The 23,038-nt window shown below is 56.0% G+C and overlaps 1 protein-coding gene across 1 annotated transcript; it reads right to left on the bottom strand.

The window, feature by feature from the left end:
* Positions 1-1,169: 1,169 nt before the first annotated feature.
* On the bottom strand, positions 1,170-19,786 carry LOC112911856 (long-chain-fatty-acid--CoA ligase ACSBG2-like). The gene is made up of 12 exons (XM_025988546.2): positions 19,430-19,786; positions 16,091-16,179; positions 15,446-15,566; positions 9,701-9,781; positions 9,440-9,589; positions 9,149-9,325; positions 6,768-6,901; positions 6,384-6,617; positions 2,624-2,841; positions 2,220-2,359; positions 1,576-1,822; positions 1,170-1,258 (listed from the first exon to the last, which is right to left on the bottom strand). Exons 1-12 carry the CDS (start codon positions 19,784-19,786, stop codon positions 1,170-1,172), a joined length of 2,037 nt encoding a protein of 678 aa, XP_025844331.2.
* Between the last annotated feature and the right edge of the window lie 3,252 nt (positions 19,787-23,038).

Consider the following 23,038-nt stretch of genomic DNA (forward strand, 5'->3'; position numbering starts at 1 on the left):
GGGCTTATTCCTTGCCGAGGACCACCTGCGTTTCACAAGTTCTCTCCCGGCTGCTTCCAGCAGTTTGTCTTTCTCTCCCTTCTTCTCACCTTCCGGTTTGCTCTGTCTGGAGGCCACCCTAGGGAGAGGCAGGGCCCAGCCACCCGAGGGGCTCCGTCCGCAGTTACGGTCACGGTCACGGGCGAACCTGTGCTTCCCCCACTTACGTGAAAGGCCACTCAACTCCTGCACACATGTGGGTTTGTTGTTGTTGTTTTTCTGTGCCGGCTCCTCTCCTCTGCGCATCTATTACTGATGCCCCATCGCTGAGCTTTCAATTACTGCTGCTTTGTAATTTCTGTATTATCCGGTAGAACCAGTCCCCCCCCTTTGTTAATTATCGTCCCCTTTTTAGAATGTCCCCAGATGCGTGTGCGTGTTTGCTTTCCCACATAACCTCATCAGCTCGAGTTCTAGAACATTCCCTTTATCTCGTTCTGAAGTTTCCCGTTAACATTTTTGGTTTCATTTTAATTAAAAAAAAAAAAAATGTGTCCTAGCTGGCGTTTAGGTGGGTTCCCAGAGAACCCCCAGCTGTCGTCTCCGCGTGCCCGCAAACAGCCGGGGAGGGGGACGTGCCTGCGCCGTTAGCGTGTCTATAGTTTTCAAACTGAAGAAGCCTATGAGCATCATCAGCTCCGTTTTTTACTTTCCCAGAGCCTGCAGAGAGAAACCCCTCACCCACCTCGGCACCATTGACATTTTGTGGCCGGGCAGTTTTTCATGGTGTGGGAAGTGCTGCTGGCTCCCTGTGGGGTGCTGAGCAGCCTCTCTGGCCTCCCCCCACCAGCTGCCAGTAGCACCTGCCTGCCTTGGTGGGGACAACCAAAACTGCCCCCAGACATCACCACATGTGTCCTGGGGGGTGCAGGGTCACTGGGTAAGAACCACTGCTTTAGCAAAACCACATTTTATTACCCTTTTACCTTTAAATCTAAAACACTGCCCCATAGAGGGGGGGCATCTTAGTTAAAACCACCCGATGGGCACTTGGCGCTCAGAGCAGCTTCCCTCCCTCTACAGTCAGCTCCTCCATCCTCTGATCATCCCGATCATCCCTGATAGGGGGATGGAGGGAGGGGGATCAAAGCCCCGTGACCAAGCAGGAAGCCCGGGGCCTCTCCTGGCTGCTAGGACTCCTCGTCCTCCTCGTAAAATCTCTCAATTTCAGTTTGGTAGATCTTGGCCACCACGGCCCTCTTCAGTTTGGTGGTGGCCCCTGTAAGAGAATCAGGTCCAAGGCGGGGCCTCCTCTTGTCCCCACTCCCCCGCAGGGGCCCCCCTCACCACAGGATGAGATGTTAGTGGGTCTGATCCATCCTAAGGGTACGGGGGGGGGGGGCACCCAGTGCCAGAACAGAGGGCGGCTTGGATGGGGGGGCCCAAGGAGGAGGTACAATAGGCCCCTCCCAGAGCACCCTGACACTCTCCTTCCTGCGCTAGGACCTGCCGCATTCCTCAGGGGTGCTGGGATCCCAGCCCTTAATGAGCTGGCCAGGGGCTTGGGTGCCAGCTGCCCTCCCCGCCCCAGCTCACCCAGCTCCCCTCCAACCATGGAGAAGTCCGTCTGGAGGATGGTCCACTTGACGATCTTGGCGCTGTCTGAGCTGACCTCCGCGTTGGCGGCGTCGATCCCCTGACTGATGAACTCCAGCACCACTGGGTCTCCGTCGTAAACAATGTCCGACAGCCTGGTGGACTGGCTCCTGAGGTGCCGGCAGAAAGCCACCGCCTCACTGGTCAGCGCGTTCCGGGGCTCCCCTGTGTCCGTGTTGACTTGGCACTGACATTGGGGGGCAACGGGGCTGGCAGCTGGCAGACTGTCCCCGTGCCCACTCCCAAGCCCAGCTCCCCAGGCTGGGGCTCGCCCTCCTGGGTCACTGTCTTCTCGACCCTCCCCCGCAGAAGGGCCAGGTCCCCATCCCCCTACCCCTCATCCCCCACCCCCCAATGGCGCAAATGAGAAAACAGGCCCAGCCTGGGGACAGTCGCCCTACACGTCCCCGCGTCCGAGGGGCTGGGAGGGCCGGGCTCCGGTCCAGCTGCATTTCTCTAGAGACAGGCCAGGAGCCTCTCCCCCAGGGGCCCGGCCCGTCCCGTCCCCAGGCTTGGCTTCCCGTCCTGAACCTGGCCGGCAGCCCCCCGGGCGGCCACAAGGCTCCAGGCCAGCCATGAGGTACCTTCAGCGTGAGCAGGGCGCATAGGTAGGGCGCGTCCTGACCCACCACCACGACGTAGCGCACAATGGGAATGTGCCTCTTCACCCGCGCCTCGATGGGGTTCGGGTTGATCCTCTCCCCCGAACTGAGGGTGATGATGTCTGCGTTGGGGAAAGGGAGCGGGGCTGCGGTCCTGAAAAGCCATATCACGTCCCCTCTCCTGGAGCCCGGACCACCCCTTGGTGTTCCGAAACGACAGAAGCAGAGCTCAGGCGCACCAAGGGCGTCCCCCCCCACCCCGGCCCTCCTCCAAGCGGGACTTTAGTCCACCCCCGTCATTGTGCTGTGTGCAACCTGCACCGCTGTCCACAGCAGCCCTGTGGGGCCTGGTCGGAGGTAGCACCTGGCAGCCCTGTCTGGCTCACCTCTGGCATTGCCCATGATGTAGAGGAATTCATCGGTGTCCAAAAACCCCAGGTCCCCCGTGTGCAGCCAGCCGTGGACATCAATCTTCTCCTGGGTGTTCTCCTCGTCGTTGAGATACCCCATGAAGATGTTCCGGCCCCAGATGTGGATGTCCCCAATGCCCTCCTCGTCTTCGCTCTGCATCTTGGTGTGGGTGCTGGGGAGGGACTTCCCGCAGCTGGGGACAGTGACAGGGAAGGGGTGTCACAGACACTCCTGGTAAAGATGCCCCCTGGCATAGGGGTGCCCCCGCTCCGTGCTCCTCCTCCACCAGGCACCCGACTGCTCAGATCCTAGGCCTTCCAGAACCCTGCAGATCTGCAGCAGGGGGCAGATGCAGAATGGAAAGGGGGTGTGCTCCCCCAGGCTGAGGGAAGGCTCCGCCTGCCCTGACCTGGAGCCAAGCTGGCAGGGAGCCCACAGGTGAGCAGAGGGGACAAGGCAAGAGGCAGATAAACTCAAGACACCTTTCGGTGCAGCTGGTTGCCATGGAAGGTACCTGGGCAGGAGAGGAAAACGTACAACCCAGGCAAGGATGAGGCATCTACCTGCCTCCTCCCCCGGCGTGTTTCCTTGACCCCCCCGCCAGGGGGGTTGGTGGGGGGGGTTGGGGGGAGCCGGCTGGGGCTTCACCTCTCACAGCTGGAGGTTCCCAGCCAGGCACCTGGACCCCGCCCCGGGGCCTTGCCTGCTTTCTCCTCGGGCTGTCTGGAGGCTCAGGGCAGGGCCTCAGCGCCAGCCTGGCCCACACCCAGGACGCAGCCTGCATGCACTGAACTGGGTCACCCCCCCCCAAAAAAAATCCCTGAGCCTCAATGGGATGGTATCTGGAGATGGTTGGGTTTGGGTGAGGTCCCAAGAGAGGGAACTTCGTGGTGGGACTGATGTCCTTTAGGAGGCGGCGCCAGAGGGGGCTTGCTGTCCCTCCCCGGCGTGCAGACACGGAGACAAGCCGGCCGGCCGCAACGAGCCGGGAAGAGGCCCTGCCGCCCATGGCCGAGTCAGGGACACCTTGATCTCGCAGCCTCCAGAACTGAGACTAAAGCTCTGTGCGCTTTTTATTTTTTTAAGTTTTTTATTTTTATTTAATGTTTTTTTTTTTTCTGTGCGTTTTTAAATTTAATTTTCTTTTTTAAAGCCCCTGGCCTGTGATGCTCTGTCAACAACAGCCGGGAACTGAGACCCACTCCGTGAGAGCCCATGCCCAGCCCCTCGTTCACGGTCAGACGCTCCCGCAACGAGCAAAGTGCCCAACGAAGAATGGAAAATCAAGAGGCTCCCCGCTGTCTTATTCTGGAAGCATCCAGGGCTGCTCTGATGGCAAGCCCGACGCCCGAGTGGCAGGGCTTCCTGCCGGCCGGCTCCCTGCTCTAACCGCAGCGATGGGCACCACCAGCAGGCGTTGCAGTGTCCACCCCACCCGCGTCGAGCGGGCTCCCCAGAAGAGCATCGCGGAGCCGTGGGCTGGCCACTCCACATACCACCACCCAGGCGGCCCAGAGCTCTGGCCGAGTCCCCTGTCCTCTCTTCAGCCTCCATGCCCGTCCACCCTCTGCCCTTGCCTCCCTAGGTTTGGGGGTTCAGGAGACGCCGTGCCTTGTGCCTGGCTCTCCATCCGGTCTCTGCTGAATGTCGCTCCCGTCCCCCCAAAGCCAAGGCGCTCTAAGGACGGCGACGCGGGCGGTCTCCCTGACCAAACCCTGGGCCTGCTCTCGCTAGCCCTCGGCCCGGGTCTCGAGAACTGCAGGCTCTGAGCGCAAAGCCTTTCATCCACTCCCACGGAGACACTTGGGAACACATCAGCATTTCGGCACGCTCGGGCCGCCTCCCCGGGTGGCTGGGGCCCCTGACACTCCTGCCTGGGAAAGCTCCAAGCTGCCGGGGACTTTCCCAGCCGCCCCTTCAACCACCCCATTACTAGCTACTTTAGCAGGCTTGCAGATGAGTCCTTTCTCTGGCCTTTGAGATGCAAACCTACCACCCGGCACCTACCACCCGGCACCGGCTCCTTTCGTGAAGGAAACATCCAGGGAGGTAACTGGCTCTCTCCTCCTGTGCTTTTGGGAGGCCTGGGCCCCCCTCCCCCCACGGAGGGCAGCGTGCTCTGGCCTCCACCTCCTGCCACAAACACGGAGAAGCTCCAGCCTACAGGCCCCGATGGACTCGGTTAGTGAAGCTCCCGCCTTCCCGCTCTGCGTAACTGCCACTTCCCAGGCCGCCCAGGCCCCCACCACCACCCCTACCCCCGCAGACCCCTCGAGGCCGCCCTGACCCCTCGACCCAAACCGAAGGGGAGGTCGGGTCACTCTGGGCCCTTCTCACTGCAGGAGCGGTTGTGGATAAAATCAGAGTGTGGTCCCCATCGCTCTGAGTGGTGTCTGGCTTTATCTTTGAAAATGGTCACCCCGGGGTCGTTGGCGGAGAGGTGAGCCCCAGGTTAAGAAGACTGAGGGCAGGAGAGAGAGCCAGCACACCAAAAGGGCCCTGACGCATCCAAGTCCCCTGTTTTGTCCTTTTTTATTCAACATGCTAAGTCTCCTGGGAAATGGGGGAGGGGCTGAACTAAGGTATAAATCAGTGCATCAGTGGTGGCAATAGCAGGGCTGGACGGCCTGACCCCTCAGATGTGGCAGAAATAATAAAGTGCCACTTCTGAGGTTAGGTCATAATTGGGTTGTCAGATCAAACATAAGATGCCTGGTTATATTCCGATGACAAATCTTTGTATTAGTGTAAGTATATCCCAGCTATTGCAAGGGATATACTTATGCTTAAGAGAGAAAAAAAAAAGGTTGTTTGCAATTCAAATTCCCTGGGTGTCCTGTATTTTATTTGCTGAATCTGGCCATCCTAGTCCTAAAGGAGAGTGTGGCTTCCCTGGGGTCTCCTATATGGGGGGGAGCCGTCAGCCATGGCATGGGACCCCTAAGTGGCCCTATGGATGGGTTGGTGTAGCCAAGAAGCAAAGCCTCCTGCTGAAAGCCAGGAGGGCGGACGCCTGGGTGGCTCAGCGGGTGAGCGCCTGCCTTTGGCTCTAGGCATGATCCCAGGGTCCCGGGATCGAGTCCCGCCTTGGGCTCCCTGCAGGGAGCCTGCTTCTCCCTCTGTCCGTGTCTCTGCCTCTCTGTGTGTGTGTGTTTCATGAATGAATAAATAAATAAAATCTTAAAAAAAAAAAAAAAAGCCCCAAGGACCTGAGGCCTCTTGCTTACAGCCTTGGAGGAAGCCCGCCTCTAAGTGGCTCCTCCAGCCCTGGTTGAGCTTTCGGATGAGGCCGCCCTGGCCCACAGCTTGGGGGCGAGCCGGTGAGGGCCTCCCAGCCAGGACCGTGCAGCCGCAGGAGCAGCTCCCAAACTCCTGACCCACAGAGACCAGGAACTGCTGTTTGTTGTACCAAGGGGCTAAGTTTGAGGGTAATGTCTCCGCAGCTGTGAATGTGTTCTCCCCCGAGGGGCCAGGGTGTCCGAAATTATCGGCCATTAGTAAAAACAGTTTGCAAATTAAAAAATGAATCGGAAGGGCCTCCGGTCCCGCCCCCCCCCCCCCAACGTGGGTTCACTTGCTTTCACTCCTTGGGATATGCCTTCCGTGGTGGGGGAAGAACGGAGTAGGGTGACCACGTGCACCCGGCCAAGGAGCAGGGGTTCAAGGTCAGCCCTGGCCATCCCCCCTGTCCTACAACCCTGTCCCCCGTCTGCCCATCCCTCCACCAAGACCCACCTCATCAGCCGGAAGTCCTGCTGCCTGGAGAGCGTGTGGATGCCCGTGCTCTCGGACAAGCCGTACAGCTCGAAGATGGGCATGTTGAGGCTGAGGAAGTAATCCATGGTGGCTCTGGGGAGCCCCAGGCCCAAGTTGAAGAACTGCCGGCAGTGATGCAGGCCCAGGAACTTCCTGGCTTGGTTGAAGGTCAGCTTCTTGGCCAGGCTGAAGCACAGCGGCGGATGGAGCTGCCTTGAGGAACAGACATGGGGTCGCGGAGGTGGGCCTGGGGACTCTGGGCCTGCCCCTCGGGCAGGGACCCCCCCCATGGGCAGCCCTGAGACCCAGCCTCACCCCAATATCCGCCTTTTGTTTGTCCTGAGGCCCAGCCACATGGCCCACTTGTCTATCCTCCTCCGGAATGGGCTCGAGGCGAGCTGGTTGGTCTTGAGGCTGTCAAGCAATCTGTCCCAGACCCAGGGGACGCCGTGGAACGTGGTGGGCTTCACCTCCTGCAGCGTGTCGACCAGGGAGCCCTGCAGTGCACGGCACATGGGCACCCGGATGACCCTGCCTCGGCGGCCCCGGGCCCTGCCTGCCCCCCGGCCCCCGGCCCCCCACCCCCAGGGCCGGCAGCCGGTCACCGCCGCCGCCAGAGCTCAGAGGGGGTGGCAACGACCCGCTGCTCCCAACCCCCATGAGGGGACACACAGGATCCGTGTCCTCCTCCACGTGGCTCAGTGCACGAGAGATTCAGTCACACTGTTGGCGACTTCTGGGGTCCTGTCCACCATCTCCCGGAACTCTCAGTCTGGGGCAAGGGGTGGGTGGACAAAGGACGGGAGCGGAGGGTACAGAGATAGGGAGCCCAGAGACACGCAGAGATTAAGAGATGGAGGGAGACAAAAAAGAGAGAGAGATGGAGAGAGAGAGAGAGACGAGGAGACAAAGAGACAGGGAGGGACGGCGGGAGAGAACAGGACGCATGTGGGGGACAAACTCCGGTTTTGTCACTCTTTCCACATCTTATCAGTCACCAAGAAAGATTCCTCAGCAGCCGCAGCGGACATGCCAGCAAGGCAGGCTGGAGGCCCAAGTCGGGACTGAAGCGGCGCTGAGCCCCCTGGTGCCCACGGAGCCGCCCGTTCCACTCGCCAGGGCAGCGAGGGCCAACGATGGCCCCAAGGCCCGGGGAGCTGGCTCTCACTTTTTTTTTTTTTTTTTAAGATTTTATCCATTTATTCAAGAGAGAGACAGAGGCAGAGACATAAGCTGAGAGAGAAGCAGGCTCCATACAGGGAGCCCGACCTCGGACTCGATCCCGGGATCCCAGGACCACGCCCTGGGCCGCAATCAGGCGCTCAACCACTGAGCCCCCCGGGCGTCCCTGGCTCTCACATTATTAAAAGGTCTTTAAAGGGGTGTCTTTAAAGGGGTGGCTCAGGTGGTTAAGCGTCTGCCTTCGGCTCGGGTCATGATCCCGGGGTCCTGGGATCCAGCCCCGGGTTGGGCCCCCTGCTCAACGGGGAGCCTGCTTCCGCCTCTCCTCCCTGCTCCTACTGTCATTCATCTACTCTCAAATAAATAAATAAATAAAATCTAAAAAAATAAATAAATGCAAGGCCTTTAAAGAGTTCTAAGGAGAATATCTCGTGACATGCAAAAATATGAAACTGAAGCTTTCGCATCAGTAACGTTTTCCAGGTTCGCCACGAGCAAGCTGCAGACAGTTGTCCTACCCCTGGGGACCTCTGTGATGAGCCTCAGTTTTGCCCCTCGGCCCAGGGAGGCCTCGGTCACTCGCTGCCTGGCCCCTGCGCAGCACAAGTCTGCGGCCGCCTCTGCTCAGAGCTGTTCCCTCCTCCCTGTCTTGATGGGAAACGTGTGATTTTCTACATTCGGAGTCAACACAACTGTGATCGATGTTTCAGGATGTAGGTCAGTGACCTCGTGTGCTTTTTTGTTTTGTCTTATTGCAGTAAAATGCACACAACACCAAATAATCATTTTAACGGCACGGCTCAGCGGCATGAAGCACACTCACCCTGCCCTGCACCCACCCCCACCATCTGTCTCCAGAACCTTCCATCTCCCCACATGGAGACCCCGTCCCCAGGAAGCACGGACCCCCACCCCCTGCCCCACCCCTGGCTCCCACCACCTCCTCTCTGTCTCTGTGTCCTTCTGGGTCTGGGTCCCCTCCCTGAACCCGGTGTCCTGGGGGTCCATCCACATGGGGGCAGGTGTCGGGGTCCCTTCCTTCCTAAGGCTGGATCATACTCTATTGTATGGGTGGAACGCATTTATTTCTCCATTTCTCTGTGGATGGGCACCCGTGTTGTTTCCACTCACATGCTATTTATTTATTTATTTATTTATTTATTTAGATTTAATTAATTAATTAATTAATTTATATTTAATTTAATTTAATTTAATTTAATTTTTATTTTTTCACATGCTCTTTTTTTTTTTTTTTTTTTTCACATGCTCTTTTAATGGCTTGGTTAAGCTTCCTACCTCTCCAATTTTTGCCTCGTGGGAGGTGGCGGATGCAGGCTTCCCATCCCTCACGACACTAGCTCATGCCTGCTGCCGACCCTTCACTTCGCAGATGGCGAGACTGAGGCCCAGAGAGGGCAAGGACCGAAGTCGTGCAGCTCGTGGCGGGGCGGGACAGGGGCAGGGCTGGGGTTTCAGTTCCGGGCCAAGCACCCCATGGAGGGTGGCCCCTGCCCCCGCAGCCTCCCCCGCCTGGCCTGCACCCACCGCGGCAGGGGACTCACCCTCAGAGCGTCGGGCTGGGCGAAGTAGAGGGCTCCGGCGACGAAGATGGAGATCCACATGTCGAAGAGCTGGGCCGACATGTAGCTGAGAGGGAGGTAGCTCACCAGGACCTCCTGCTCCTCCGGGGGGCACTTGTAAGACAGTCTCTGGGCGGTGGCCACAGTGGTCCAGGTGATCTGGGAGGCACCTGAGCCGTCACCCGCGGGCCATTCCCTTCTCCACCCCCAGGAGCCCTCCTCCGTCCCCGTGACCCCCGGAGCCCCAGCCTGCCCCCCCTATGGGACACTCACATTGTCGTGGCTGAGCATCATGGCCTTCGGGGGGCCCGTGACGGACAGGCTGTAGACCAGGGTGCAGCACTGGTTGGGCTTCTGGGAGTCGATGACTCGGTCCAGCGTGTCTTCCGAGATGCCATCCGCCAGGTCCAGGAACCCTCTCCACTGCGGGGAGGCGGCGGGTGGGGGGCTCACAGTGATGGGTGGGGGGGCCCTCGAGTCCGAGACCTCAGCCCCTGCCACAGCCCCCCAGCCTGCCCTCCCGGTGGCACGTACGGAGTACAGGTTCTGCAGCCGGGTCCGGATCTCCTCCTTGTACTGGACGATGGCCTTGAGGTGTTTCAAGTAGCCCTGGATCTGCCACAGACCGCGGGGCTCGTGGGCGCGGGGGAGCCCCCAGCCCGTTTCCCCAGCACGTCCCACGCAGACGGCAAGGGCACCCCCCAATTTTCTTCTTACGAAAAACTCACATGAATTTACCAGTTTAACCATCTCAAAGTGGACAGTCGAGCGGTATTTAGTACGTTAATGTTATGCGACCGTCACCTCCAGTTCCAGAACATTCCATCTCCCCGAAGGGATACCCAGTGCCCATCATTGGTAACTTCATGCCTCCGTCCTCCAGCCCCTGGCGACCACGAATCAATCCTCCCTGTCTCTACAGATCTGCCTATTCCGGATATTTCGTATGATTGGAATCGTACATTACGTGGCATTTTGTGTTCGGCTTCTTTTGCTGAGCATCATGGGTTTTTTTTTTTTTTTTTAAAGATGTATTTATTCATGAGAGACAGAGAGAGAGAGAGAGAGAGAGAGAGAGAGGCAGAGACACACAGGCAGAGGGAGAAGCAGGCTCCATGTAGGGAGCCCGATGCGGGACTCGATCCCAGGTCATGCCCTGGGCTGAAGGCAGGCGCCAAACCGTTGAGCCACCCAGGGGTCCCCAGCATCACGGTTTTGAGGTCTATCCACGTCAGAGCATGGGTCAGCGCTTCCCTCCTTTTGTCACCAAGTAACAGCCCAGGGTGTGGATGGGCCACAGTTTACTGTTCGGTGGCCGGTGGACGGCTGGGGGGTTCCCATGACTGTGCTGCTGTGAAAGTTGCGTACAAGTTTACACGCGTTTTCCATCCTCTTGGGTAATGACCTCGGGGTGGAGTCGCTGGGTCATATGACAACCCTATGGTTGACTTTCCGAGGAGCTGCCAGACTGTCTCCCACAGCAGCCACCTGTGCACCAGGGCTCCAGGGGCTTCACATCCTCTGCAGCACTTGTCGCCTCCAGCACTTGTCACCTGCATTTCTGATAACAGCCATCTCCGTGGGTGTGAAGTGGCTTCTCCTTGGGGCTTCTCCCCCCACTTCCTGGATGACTTTGGACATTGAGCATCTTCTCCTGGGCTTGTTGGCTATTCCTGTTTCTTCTCTGGAGAAATGTCTTAACTCCTTGGCCCATTTCTGAACTGCGTTTCTGTCATCATTGCTGTGTTTTGTTTTGTTTTTAAGATTTAATTTATTTATTCATGAGACTCAGAGACAGAGAGAGAGGCAGAGACACAGGCAGAGGGAGAAGCCGGCTCCATGCAGGGAGCCCAATGCAGGACTTGATCCCAGGACTCCGGGATCATGACCTGGGCCAAAGGCAGATGCTCAACTGCTGAGCCCCCCAGATGCCCCTAAATAATTCTTTTCTTTAAAAAAGGAGAGTATTATATATATATAAATATAAATATATATAAAATATATAAATAGATATATAAATATATAAGTATATATTTCATTATATATAAATATATATTCTTAAAAATTTATATTTTATGAATTTATTTTTAAAAATTTATATTTTATAAATATATATTTCATTTATATATTTATATATAATTATATATATATATTTATAAAATATATATAAATATATACTTATCTATTTATATATAAATAAAACATATACGGATCCCTGGGTGGCGCAGCGGTTTAGCACCTGCCTTTGGCCCAGGGTGCGATCCTGGAGACCCGGGATCGAATCCCATGTCGGGCTCCCGGTGCATGGAGCCTGCTTCTCCCTCTGCCTGTGTCTCTGCCTCTCTCTCTCACTGTGTACCTATCATAAATAAATAAAAATTTTAAAAAATATAAATGTATACTTATATATATTTATATATAAATAAAACATATATTTATAATATATTTATGATATATATAAATATATATTTTTAAAGATCTTTATTTGTTTGTTCATGAGAGACACAGAGAGAGGCAGAGACACAGGCAGAGGGAGAAGGAGCTCCCTGTGGGGAGCCCGACGCGGGACTCGATCCCAGGACCCAGGGATCACAGCCTGAGCCAAAGGCAGATGCTCAATCACTGAGCCACCCAGGTGTCCCCTGTATTTTCCTTTTGATGTCGAGGGGTCCTGGACACACAGATTGCCCTGATTTCCCAGGCTGGCTGGGATACCCTAAGGTACCATGTATTGAGGTGGCCTGGGCGGGGGGCGGGTCTTGGGGGTCTCTGCTCAGAATCTGGTAAGCCCAGAATCAAGGTGTGGGAAGGCTGGGTTCCTCCTGGAGGCTCGGCGGCAGCAGGATCGTTCATCTGGGAACTGGCGCCTTTAGGTTGTTGGAAGAATTCAGTTCCCTGTGGGTACGGGCCTGCGGTCCGCCTGTCTCCTTGCTGGCTGGCTCTGGGGCCCTCCTCAGCTTCTGGGGCCACCATACTCCCTGGTTTCTCGTCCCTTCCTGCATTTTCAAAGCCTAAGCCAGGGTGGGGGTGGGGGGTGGGGGTGAGGAGTTGGAGTTCCTCTCCGGCTCTGAATCCCTCTGCTTTCCCTTCAGCCTTATCTTTCCTGTCTCCAGCCAGAGAAAATTCTGTGCTTTGAAGGGCTCTCGTGATTATAGGGGAGCCACCCGGATAATCCAGGATCATCTCCCGGCTGAAGGGCCTTAATCTTAATCCCATCAGCGAAATCCCTTTGGCCACAGGAGGTGCCACGATCACAGGTTCCGGGGGATTAGGGTGTGGACATCCTTGGCCTCCTGGTGCGGATCACACAGCGCCAGCAGGATGGATTTCCTGAGAGAGGGGACTCAGGAATGGAGCCAGACTTTGGGTCCGAGCAGGTGGGAGGAGGAAGTTGCTGCCACCCAAGATGGGAAACACGGAGGAAAAAGCAGATTTTGGGGGGAAAGATTGGGAGTTTAGGTCCGGACAGGCATCCCGGTGTGATTCTTGGGAAAGCCGGGGATAAAGACATGGGGAAGCGCCAGCAGGTAGGTATCACCTGGGGAAGCAAAGGTACAGGACAGGAAGAGCAGCAGTCTGCCCGCCCCGGAATGGAATTGGCTCTCCGGGGAGAGCCGGGCAGTAGGAGTGTCATTCTTTTCATCACCTGCTGGTCCCCTTAGGCGTCTGAGTTTGCAACCCCAAGTCATCAGGGGCTCCCCTTCCAGGTGGACAATGACCCAGGCCACATAAACCCTGTACAGACCTTGTCTTGGGTTTATATACTTATTTATTTAATAAACATTAAAAATTTTATTTTTAATAAAATGGGTGGCTCAGCGGTTTAGCACCTGCCTTTGGCCCAGGGCGCGATCCTGGAGTCCCGGGATCGTGTCCCACATCGGGCTCCTGGCATGGAGCCTGCTTCTCCCTCTGCCTGTGTCTCTGCCTCTCTCTCTCTCTCTCTCTCTCTCTCTCTCTCTGTCTATCATGAACAAATAAATAAATAAATCTTTTAAAAAAATTAAAAATTTTGATTGCTGAAAAAATATACGTAAAAAAATACGTAACAAACCTTACCATCTCAACCATTTTTAAGCATACAGTTTGTAGTGTTAAGTATATTTGCACTACTGTGAAACAGATCTCCAGAACCTTCCGTCTCCCCACACGGAGACCCCGTCCCCAGGAAGCACTGACCTCCCGCCCCCTGCCCCACCCCTGGCTCCCACCACCTCCTCTCTGTCTCTGTGGACAGGCCTCCTCTGGGGACCTCCTGGGAGTAGGGTCCTGCAGGAGGTGTCCTTCTGGGCCTGTGTCCCCTCCCTGAGCCCGGTGTCCTCGGGACCCATCCACGCGGGGGCAGATGTCGGGGCCCCTTCCTTTCTAGGGCTGAACAATATCCCAGCGTGTGGATGCCCCACATTGTGTTGATCCGCTCATCCATCCACGGACATCTGGGTTATTTCCACATTTTGAGTACCGTGAACACTGCTGCTGTGACCTTGAGTGTGCCAAGATATCTTCGAGATCTTTCCTTCACTTCTTTCTGGTAAGTGTCCAGAAGATTGCTGGTAGCTGTAAAGCTTTGAGGCATCTCCACGCTGCATTCCGTGGTGGCTGCACCATCTTATGTTCTCACCCACGGAGGCTGGGATTTATTGAGGAATAATTGGCATGCAGTAAAAGTCACCTTCTTAGCTGTATAGTTTCAGGAGTCTTGACAGACATGGCAGTGTGACCGGCACCTAAATCAAGATCTGGGATATTTACATCACCCCATAGGTTTCCTCAGGCTCCTTCGTGGTCCGTTTCCTCCTTTCAACCTGGCGACCCCTGATCTAGACTTCTGTCCCCTAGCTTTGCCTTTGCTGGGGCTTCGCATACATGAAATCACACAGGGTGGCCTTCCCCCCCGGTGTCCACCATTCAGCACATTTCAGATGCAGCCGCGTGATTACAGCCCCGTCACTGCTGTTGTTTGGTGGGACGGATGGACCACTCTTTGTTCATCCAAATCATAGAAAAACAACTGGATCTTGTTTAACATCCCAGTGGGTGTTTCGTGGTGGCCCCGTCTTTGCCTACATGCCTCTGTTCACTTGTCATGGGTCCTCTTAGGGTCCCCATTTCACAGGGTTCAGCTCAGGCTGCAGGACGGGCAGGGACTGGCACAGAAGTGTCAGCTGTAGGACCATTACTGGTTCCCTATGGCATAGAGTTACAGGTGGTATGTGGGAGGGAGGAGAAGACGTTTAGCCTCCCCCGGGGCGGCCGAACGTGGGTGGGCATAACCCTGATGTCCATCTCCTCTGGGTGCCCCGTATGCCCATGGATCTCTCCCCATCCCTCCCAGGAGCAAAGATCAAATCGGAATGATAATCCCATTGATGATCCTATTGACAATAGTGTTAGCGTCGAACACCGACGCTGAGAGGCTCTGTCCTAGCCCGTTTCAGGTTTACTTAGTTCATCCTTGGAACCAAAGCCATTAGGCAGGTCCTATGACCATTCCCATTTTACAGGTGGGGAAACCGAGGCACCAGGAAGCCAAACACCTCGCCCTAGGACCCAGCGTTAGTGGAGGTGGCCTTTGAGCCATGGAGCCCACACACCCAGAACCACCTCACTTGGATCAGCCCTGGGCCCAAGGAAATTCAGGATCTGTTGTACAGTTCCATTAAGACGGACACCCAGAACAGGCAAATCCACATTGACAGAACGTGGGTCGGTGGTTGCCAGGGGCCGGGGCTGGGGGAATGAACAGTCCCCACTAATGGGCACAGGGCTTCCTTTTCAGGTGATGGAATGTTCTGGAACCAGACAGAGGTCATGGTTGCACAACACTATGAGTGCACTCAATGCCACTGAGCGATACGCTAAAAAGCCCTACGATGGTAAATTGTATGTTATGTGCGGTTTACCACAATATTTTTTTTAAGTGGGAAGAGAGGATCACCTTGCAGTGGGCACATCTAAGCTCCAGTTTGGGGTGTGTTGGGGGTCAGCCCCGGAGCTAGCACTGGGCGGGCTCTGACTCCCTCAGGCACGAACACCTGCCACGGCCAGCAGTGCGAGGGCCATTTGGCAGGAACAGCACATGCCTGGGACCTCGTTGGGGCCCCAGACCCATCCATCCATGGAGCCCACGGTTCCCAGCTTATGGGTACCAGTGGGATGGATGGTGGGCGCACTGCTCATTGGACCCCTTTTCTTTACTAGGCAGGGGCTGTGCCTTTGCCTAACTGTGCCCTCCCCCAGGCGAGCCCCCTGGCGCCCGCAGGCCCCAGAGTCACTAACCTGGATGACTTTCTGCAGCTGTCTGTCGTTATCCACCACAAAGATGTCTATCTCCGAGCTTTCGGCGATGACCTGGCAGGCCTTCGGGGAGTTGGTGGACAAGATGCCAACAGAGAAGCCTCTGGAAGCAGAACCCAAGAGGTGAGGACTCACTGGTGGATTGCAAGGCTGCCCAGAGGCTGGTTTTACCAAAGGAGAGACAGTCTCTGAGGCAGGGCACAGAGTGTGGGGGACATGCCCTGGCACCACGGCACGCCTTTCTTGAAGGTGGGACTCGGGGACAGCTTGGGTGTGGGGCCTGCCCTCTAGGGGCTCCCCTATGGTCTGGGCAAGTCGGGGAGGGCTCAATGCTGGAGAACCCTGGGGAGTGGAGAAGGCTTTTTGGAGGAGGGCTCAGGGCAGCCGGGCTTCGCAGGATGCGTGTGAGCTCGACGGGTAGAGAATGTCAGGAAGGCTGGTGGGCGCCCAGGGCTGAGCCCTTGACAAACCCCATGGAGCCCAGACCGAGCAGGAGCCCTCGTCTGCTCCCGAACTGGGGGCTCTTCCATGAGGCCCCTATGGATTCAAGATAGAATCCACTGTCCTTTGCTGGGTGGGTGGCTTCCCGACCCCCTGTACCCCAGGGAGACACCAGGTCCCTCTTACCCTGCCATGATGGCACCGATGCTGGCGATGACCCACTCCTGTGAGTTTAGCCCCATGATCCCCACGCTGTGGAAGCGCTCCAGGCCCAGCTGGGGAAGGAAGCCCTGGTGAGGCACGGGCAGGCTCTCCCGCCACTTGCCCCCACCTGCTTGGGAGCCTCAGAACCTTGGGCCCCCTTTTCTCTGTTGACCATTTGTGCTTCTGTTGGCTGATGAAATAGCCCATCCGTCCCCCTTACAGGCTACCACAGAGTCACCCAGAGCTGTGGTTCTCAACAGGGATGATCCAGCCTTCCCATATGACTTTGGGCAACATCTGGAGGCATTCTGGGGGAAGGGAGCGGTGCTGACATCGAGTGGGGGGGCCGAGGCATGCTGAGAAGCATCCTCTAAGGTACATACAGCACAGACCCCTCCAAAAGAATGATCCAGCTCCAAATGTCGATAATTGGGGATTGCAGAACCTTGAGGAAATACAAACAAAATGTACCCACCCCCCAATATTTTTTTTTTACTTTGACAAAATCAGGGCAGCGGTAGGTCTATATTTTCATAAACTGCCATGGTCATAAAACCACACATCCTATTTTCCCAGCCTTTAAATATTTCTCTATGGTATCAAATGTAACACCTCTATGATACTGTGTAATATAGAAATGTCATAATTTAGGGGTGCCTGGGTGGCTCAGTTGGTGAAGTGTCTGCCTTCGGTGCAGGTCATGATCTCAGGGTCCAGGGATTGAGCCCCAGGCTGGGGGGGATTCTGCTCAGTGGGGAGTCTGCTTCTTTCCCTGCCCCTCTCTCATTCTGTCTCTTAAATAAATAAATAAAATCTTTTAAAAAAATATCATGATCTAGTGACATTCCCCCCCCTTACTGGTTGATACTTAGGTAAGATCCTTTTTCCTCTTCACTTTTATTAGATAAAATGCTGGGGTGAACATCTGCATAGTTCAAGCCCTGGATACCCACGTGATTATTTGTGCTGACGTTGGACTGACTTAAAAATTCAAGAGGGTGGACCATTCAACCATTTCGGCAGAACCAGGGGATCCCCAGGTGGGCTCTTCCTGTCCACTGCAGACTCCTGCGTACAGTTGCCACTCTTGGTGTCCTTGTCTAAAGAGGACATCACAGGGACGCCTGGATGGCTTAGTGGTTGAGCGTCTGCCTTCGGCTCAGAGCATGATCCCGGGGTTCTGGGATCGAGTCCCACATAGGGCTCCCTGCAGGGAACCTGCTTCTCCCTCTGCCTGTGTCTCTGCCTCTCTCTCTCTCGAATAAATAAATAAAATCTTAAAAAAAAATAAGACATCACAAACTCAACATGGTCCAAACAGAATTACTAAATTTGCCCACTCCCCTCTGCCGACCCTGCCTTCCGCAGTCTCAGTTAACAGCAGGGGCCAGAAATCTGGATAATCCTCAGCACCTTTCTTTCCCCCAGACACCCAGACCATTAAGAAATGATGTTGGCTCTGCCTTCAGAATGTGACCACTTCTCATCCCCTCCCCTGAGGCCGTACATATCCAAAACATCTTCATCTCAACCTCAGCTGGTCTCTCTTTTTGCGCCCATTCTGTTCTCTCTGCAGCAGCCAGAAGGTGCCTGTGAGCACCCAACTCCGGGCACACCCCTCTGCTCACAGCCGGCCATGGCTCCCATCTCACTCCTCGCAAAAGCTCCATAGGCCCAGCAAGACCTGTTTTCAGTACTTCCTGCCCTCCCCACCTCCCTCTCCCCCCCTCACTCCCTCTGCTTCAGCCACATGGGCCTCTTGGCCATTCAGCCAACACACCAGCCACTGTCCTGCCCCAGGACCTTTGTGCATTTGTTCCCACTGCTTGCAACACATACCCCCAAATAGTTAGATGCCCCCTCCTGCCTCCCAGTTATTTAAGTCTTTGTTGAACTATCACTCTCAGAGAGGTTCTGACTGGCCACCCCGTGGTAAGATTTCAACCCTGCCTCAGCTCATCTACCCCTTTCCCTGTCTACTTCCTTCATACTTGTTCGTGACATTGACTGGACAAGTCCCTAGAGGTCTCTTATCCCCATTTCCTAATCTGATAAATGGGCAGTCATTCATTGAAGACATACCCAAGGGGCTGGTGCTGCTGTGTATTTTGGGGGCTTGCACTGAATGAGGCGTCTGGCCCCTCGCCCTCATGAACGGACCAACTAAACAAACACGTTATACAACCATGTTACCATGTGGCTATGAGAGCTGGGCAGAAAATTGTCGAAGGGGCTATGATAGAGAGCATGGCGGGGGTGGGTGGGGTGAGTTTGAGGACCCAGGGTGATCGGGGTGACCTCACTCAAACGATGAGACTTTGAGGGGCCCCCAGGTGGCTCAGTCGGTTGAGCATTCAACTTGTGAAGTTGGCTCAACCACGAGGTCATAATATCAGGGTCGTGAGATTGAGTCCAGGGTCAGGCCCTGTGCTCAGTGGGGAGTCTGCTTGAGATGCTCTCTCCCTCTGCCCCTCCTAACCCAATTAATAAACAAATCTTAAAAAAAAAAAAAAGATGAGACATTGGGGAAGAGACACATTACCAACAACAGCCATAAGAATACAGCTAAAGCTGATGTCACGCTCAGGGTGAGCCAGGGGCTGTTTGATATGTGTAAACTCCCTGAATTCTCCTAACAAACCCTTGTGCTAGGTGTTTTTATATTTTATTTTATATATTTGTACATAAAATGCTAATAGAAAACGTTTGGTACCAAATTTAATAAAAATAAAATATAAAATGGAAATGTCCATATGTAAATTTTTTATTTTGAATATCATGTATGTATAAAATTCCCATTTTACAGATGGGGAAACTGAAGCATGGTGAGGATGAGTAATTTTTAAAAAAATGGAAGTACAGCTAACACATAATGTTCCACGAGCGTCATGCGCACAACACAGTGTTTCCCCAAGTCTGTACGTGATGTTATGCTCACAAGTGTAGCCTAAGTAATTTTCTAGCACAAAAATCACGGGCATTTAGAGACAGCCCACGGTGAGGGAGGTTAAGTGATGCGAGCAGGGATGCGCAGGTGAGGGCGGAGCCAGAGGAAAGGATGCAGGTACAGTTCAGGCCTCCCCGGTGGGAGGGGCGCAGGAGGAGGGGCGTGTCGGTGGGAGGGGCGCAGAAGAGGAGGGGCGTGTCGGTGGGAGGGGCGCAGAAGGGGAGGGGCGTGTCGGTGGGAGGGGCGCGGGAGGAGGAGGGGCATTGCTGAGAGGGGCGTGGCGCGCAGGCGCGGTGGCGCAGGCGTGGCAGTGCGCAGGCGCAGAGGGGCGGACGGCGCGCGGCCGCAGCCCGCAGGCGGGGCGCACGTGGTACCTTGAGGAAGGCCTTGGCTGCGCGCCGGCACTCCTCGTAGTACTCGACGTAGGTGAGCAGGTGCCAGCCGTTCCTGTGCTTGGAGCCCAGCGCGATGCAGTTGGCGTACTTGATGGCCGTGTTCATGACCATGTCGTGCACCGTGACGGGCGGCTGGCAGGTGAAGGCGCCCTCCTGCCGCAGGGCCACCTCGCCGTCGCGCTTGGACGTCCAGTAGCGGAAGCCTGTGGGCAGGCGGGGTTCGGGGCAGTGAGACCCCAGGTGGGTGACGGCGGGGGCGGGGCTGGGGCTCGGATGGGGGGAGCGGGTGCGGAAAGCGGGGGACAGTGCGGGGTGGGGTGAGGAGGAGACAGGCATGGCGGACAGAGGAAGACAGACGCTGCAGCCCGGAGGGCGGAGGGACGGTGGACAGACAGACGCCCCAGCCCGAGGGCGGAGGGACGGTGGACAGACAGACGCCCGGCCCTGAGGGTGGAGGGACGGTGGACAGACAGATGCCCCAGCCGGAGGGCGGAGGGACGGTGGACAGACAGACGCCCCAGCCCGAGGGCGGAGGGACGGTGGACAGACAGACGCCCGGCCCCGAGGGCGGAGGGACGGTGGACAGACAGACGCCCGGCCCCGAGGGCGGAGGGACGGTGGACAGACAGACGCCCCAGCCCGAGGGCGGAGGGACGGTGGACAGACAGACGCCCCAGCCCGAGGGCGGAGGGACGGTGGACAGACAGACGCCCGGCCCCGAGGGCGGAGGGACGGTGGACAGACAGACGCCCGGCCCCGAGGGCGGAGGGACGGTGGACAGACAGATGCCCCAGCCCGAGGGCGGAGGGACGGTGGACAGACAGACGCCCGGCCCCGAGGGCGGAGGGACGGTGGACAGACAGACGCCCCAGCCCGAGGGCGGAGGGACGGTGGACAGACAGACGCCCGGCCCTGAGGGTGGAGGGACGGTGGACAGACAGACGCCCGGCCCTGAGGGCGGAGGGACGGTGGACAGACAGACGCCCCAGCCCGAGGGCGGAGGGACGGTGGACAGACAGACGCCCGGCCCTGAGGGTGGAGGGACGGTGGACAGACAGACGCCCGGCCCCGAGGGCGGAGGTCAGCAGCAGCCCCACCAGCGAGCTGGCAGCTGGGCAACAGGCCCGAGGCCCCTCCGTGGGCCCCCCAAGGACCAAGCACCTCTGAGCCCCGCGCCCACCTCGTAAGCCCCCTCCTGTCTCCCAGCCGCCGGCCAGTCTCCTCCAGCACGCCGACCCCACCTCAGGGACCCTGGGGCTGGCCCAGCCGCCCTTGGCGTCCCTGCCTGGGAGGCCACCCCCAGGGCCCGCGGAGCCCCCCACCTCGGGCTTTCATTTCTGGTCCGTGACCTGTGTCTGTTGGACTCCGCGTCTTGCGTGAGGTCATGGCGTGCGGAGTCCTCGGCCTCTCGCCTTACTGCCTGCGGGGCGTCTGGCCTCCTGGGACGGAACAGCCGGCCATTCGGGAAAACACAGTTGCGTCCGTGAAGGGCTGGGAGTGTCCAGCTGTGGGGGGGCCCGGGGGTCCCACCTAGTCATGGGGGCGGATAGCCTGGATGTCCAGAATGTTCCTGCCTATGGCCAGCCTCTGTGACTTCACTGTGGATTCCATAGCCTGGAGCCATGATGGTGACCTGGCCTGTTGCTGCTCCGCAGAGGCCCGTCTTAGGGGATGGTGGCGGGGGTGGGATCTGCACACATAGCCAGTGGTTCTTCCCCAGGGAGGAACTGGCAGCAAAGTCTTGGGTTTGAGTGTGACACCTGGAGGGACTTAGTAGCCCCTGTCCAGCACTGTTAGCTTCGGGTGGCAAAGTTCACAGGCGGACCAGAAAGGGAGCAGTGAGGTGCAGGAGGCGCTGTGGAAGGCGTGAGGCCTAGGCACGTCGCAGAGGCCAGGGAAGCCCAGTGTTTGAAAGAGCCAGTTAAGGTCGGCAGACCTCGAGGCTCCCAGCAGGTCGAGAAGGGCTTTGAGCCGCTGTGCCCGTGGGTCCAGGGGTTCGGGAGTTCATCCGTCCGTGAGGCACAGTCTCGAGCTAGAATAGTCTCCCAGATGTGCATACAGCTGCATTTCACAGATGTTGGATGCTGTCGAGGTCGAAAAACTAAAAGGTCATTTAAAGGCCTCTGTGTGTGTCGGGGTGGGAGGCGGGCCCTGGTGGCTCAGGTGGTTAAGCATCTGCCTTCGGCTTGGGTGCTGATCCCCGGACCCTGGGATGGAGCCCCACGTTGGGCTCCCTGCTCAGCGGACAGTCTGCTTCGCCCTCTCCCTCTGCCCCTGCTCCTGTTCTCTCTTTCTAATAAGTAAAATCTTAAAAAAAAAAAAAAAGGCCTCTTTGGTTCCTCAAAAAATCAAATGTAGAATTACCATATGACCCAGCAATCCCATTTCTGGGGAGGTATCCAAGGGAATTGAAAGTAGGGACTAGAAAAGATTTTGGACACTCACATTCTCAGCAGTGTGACTCGTAATAGTTAAAAAGAACCCACTGTCCATTGATGGATGAAGGATAAACCCAACATGGTGCATCCATGCAGTGGAATATGATTCAGCCTTAAAAAAGGAAGGCCGTGCCGCCACCTGCTACAACGTTGGCAAACCTTGGGGACGTTGTGCTCAGGGCCATAAGCCAGACACAAAAGCCCTACAGTTGTGAAGCCATCACCGTAATCACCCCGAAAAGTTCCCTTGTGCCTGTGTGGGCTGGACCACGCTCCTCATCCCAGCCTCGGGCAACTACTGATCTGCTCCCTGGCTCCGTAGTTCTGCCTTTATTAGGGGCGCCTGGGGGGCTCCGTCCATTAAGAGTCTGCTTGGGTCGTGATTCCGGAGTCCTGGGATCCCCGCTTCTCCCTCTCCCTCTGCTCCTCCCTCCTGATTATCCTTACTCTTTCTCAGATATATAAAATCTTTTTTAAATGTGTAGTCTTTTGTGTCTGGCTTCTTCCACTTAGCATAAGTTCACCTATGTGCTGCAGTTCATGCATGTTTATGGTTGAGGAGCATTCCGTTATTTGGGAGTACTGCGTTTTGTCCATTGATTCGTTGGTTGGTGGACATTTGGGTTTTCTCCTAGCGTTTGGTGATTGTGCGTAGAGCTGCTGTGAACGTTCATGTACAAGTTCTTGTGTCATTTCTCTTTGGGGAATACCTAGGAGCTGAATTGCAGGGTCGTATAGTAATTCCGTGCGTAACGTTTTAAGACACTTCTAAACTGCTTTTCAAAGTGGCTGTGCTGTCCCGCATTCCCTCCAGTGAGGGATATGGGTTCCAGCTTCTCCAGATCCTCGCTGACACTTGGTATTACCAGATTTTAAATTTTTAGCCATCCTGGTGGGGGTGAAAGTTGCTATCTCGTTGTAGTTTTGGTTTGCATTTCCCTGAGGATTAGTGACACGAGTCATCTTTTCACATGCTTAGTGGCTGTTTGTGTGTCTTTAGAAACATGTTCAATCAAATCCTTTGCCCATTTTAAAATTTAGCCATTTGTCTATTGTTGAGTTGTAAGGGTTCTTTACATATTCTGGTTGCAAGTCCTTTAGCAGATACATGATTCTTTTTTTTTATTTTTTATTTTTTAGATACATGATT

Source organism: Vulpes vulpes, chromosome 9 (assembly GCF_048418805.1).
Source record: "Vulpes vulpes isolate BD-2025 chromosome 9, VulVul3, whole genome shotgun sequence".
Taxonomy (NCBI): domain Eukaryota; kingdom Metazoa; phylum Chordata; class Mammalia; order Carnivora; family Canidae; genus Vulpes; species Vulpes vulpes.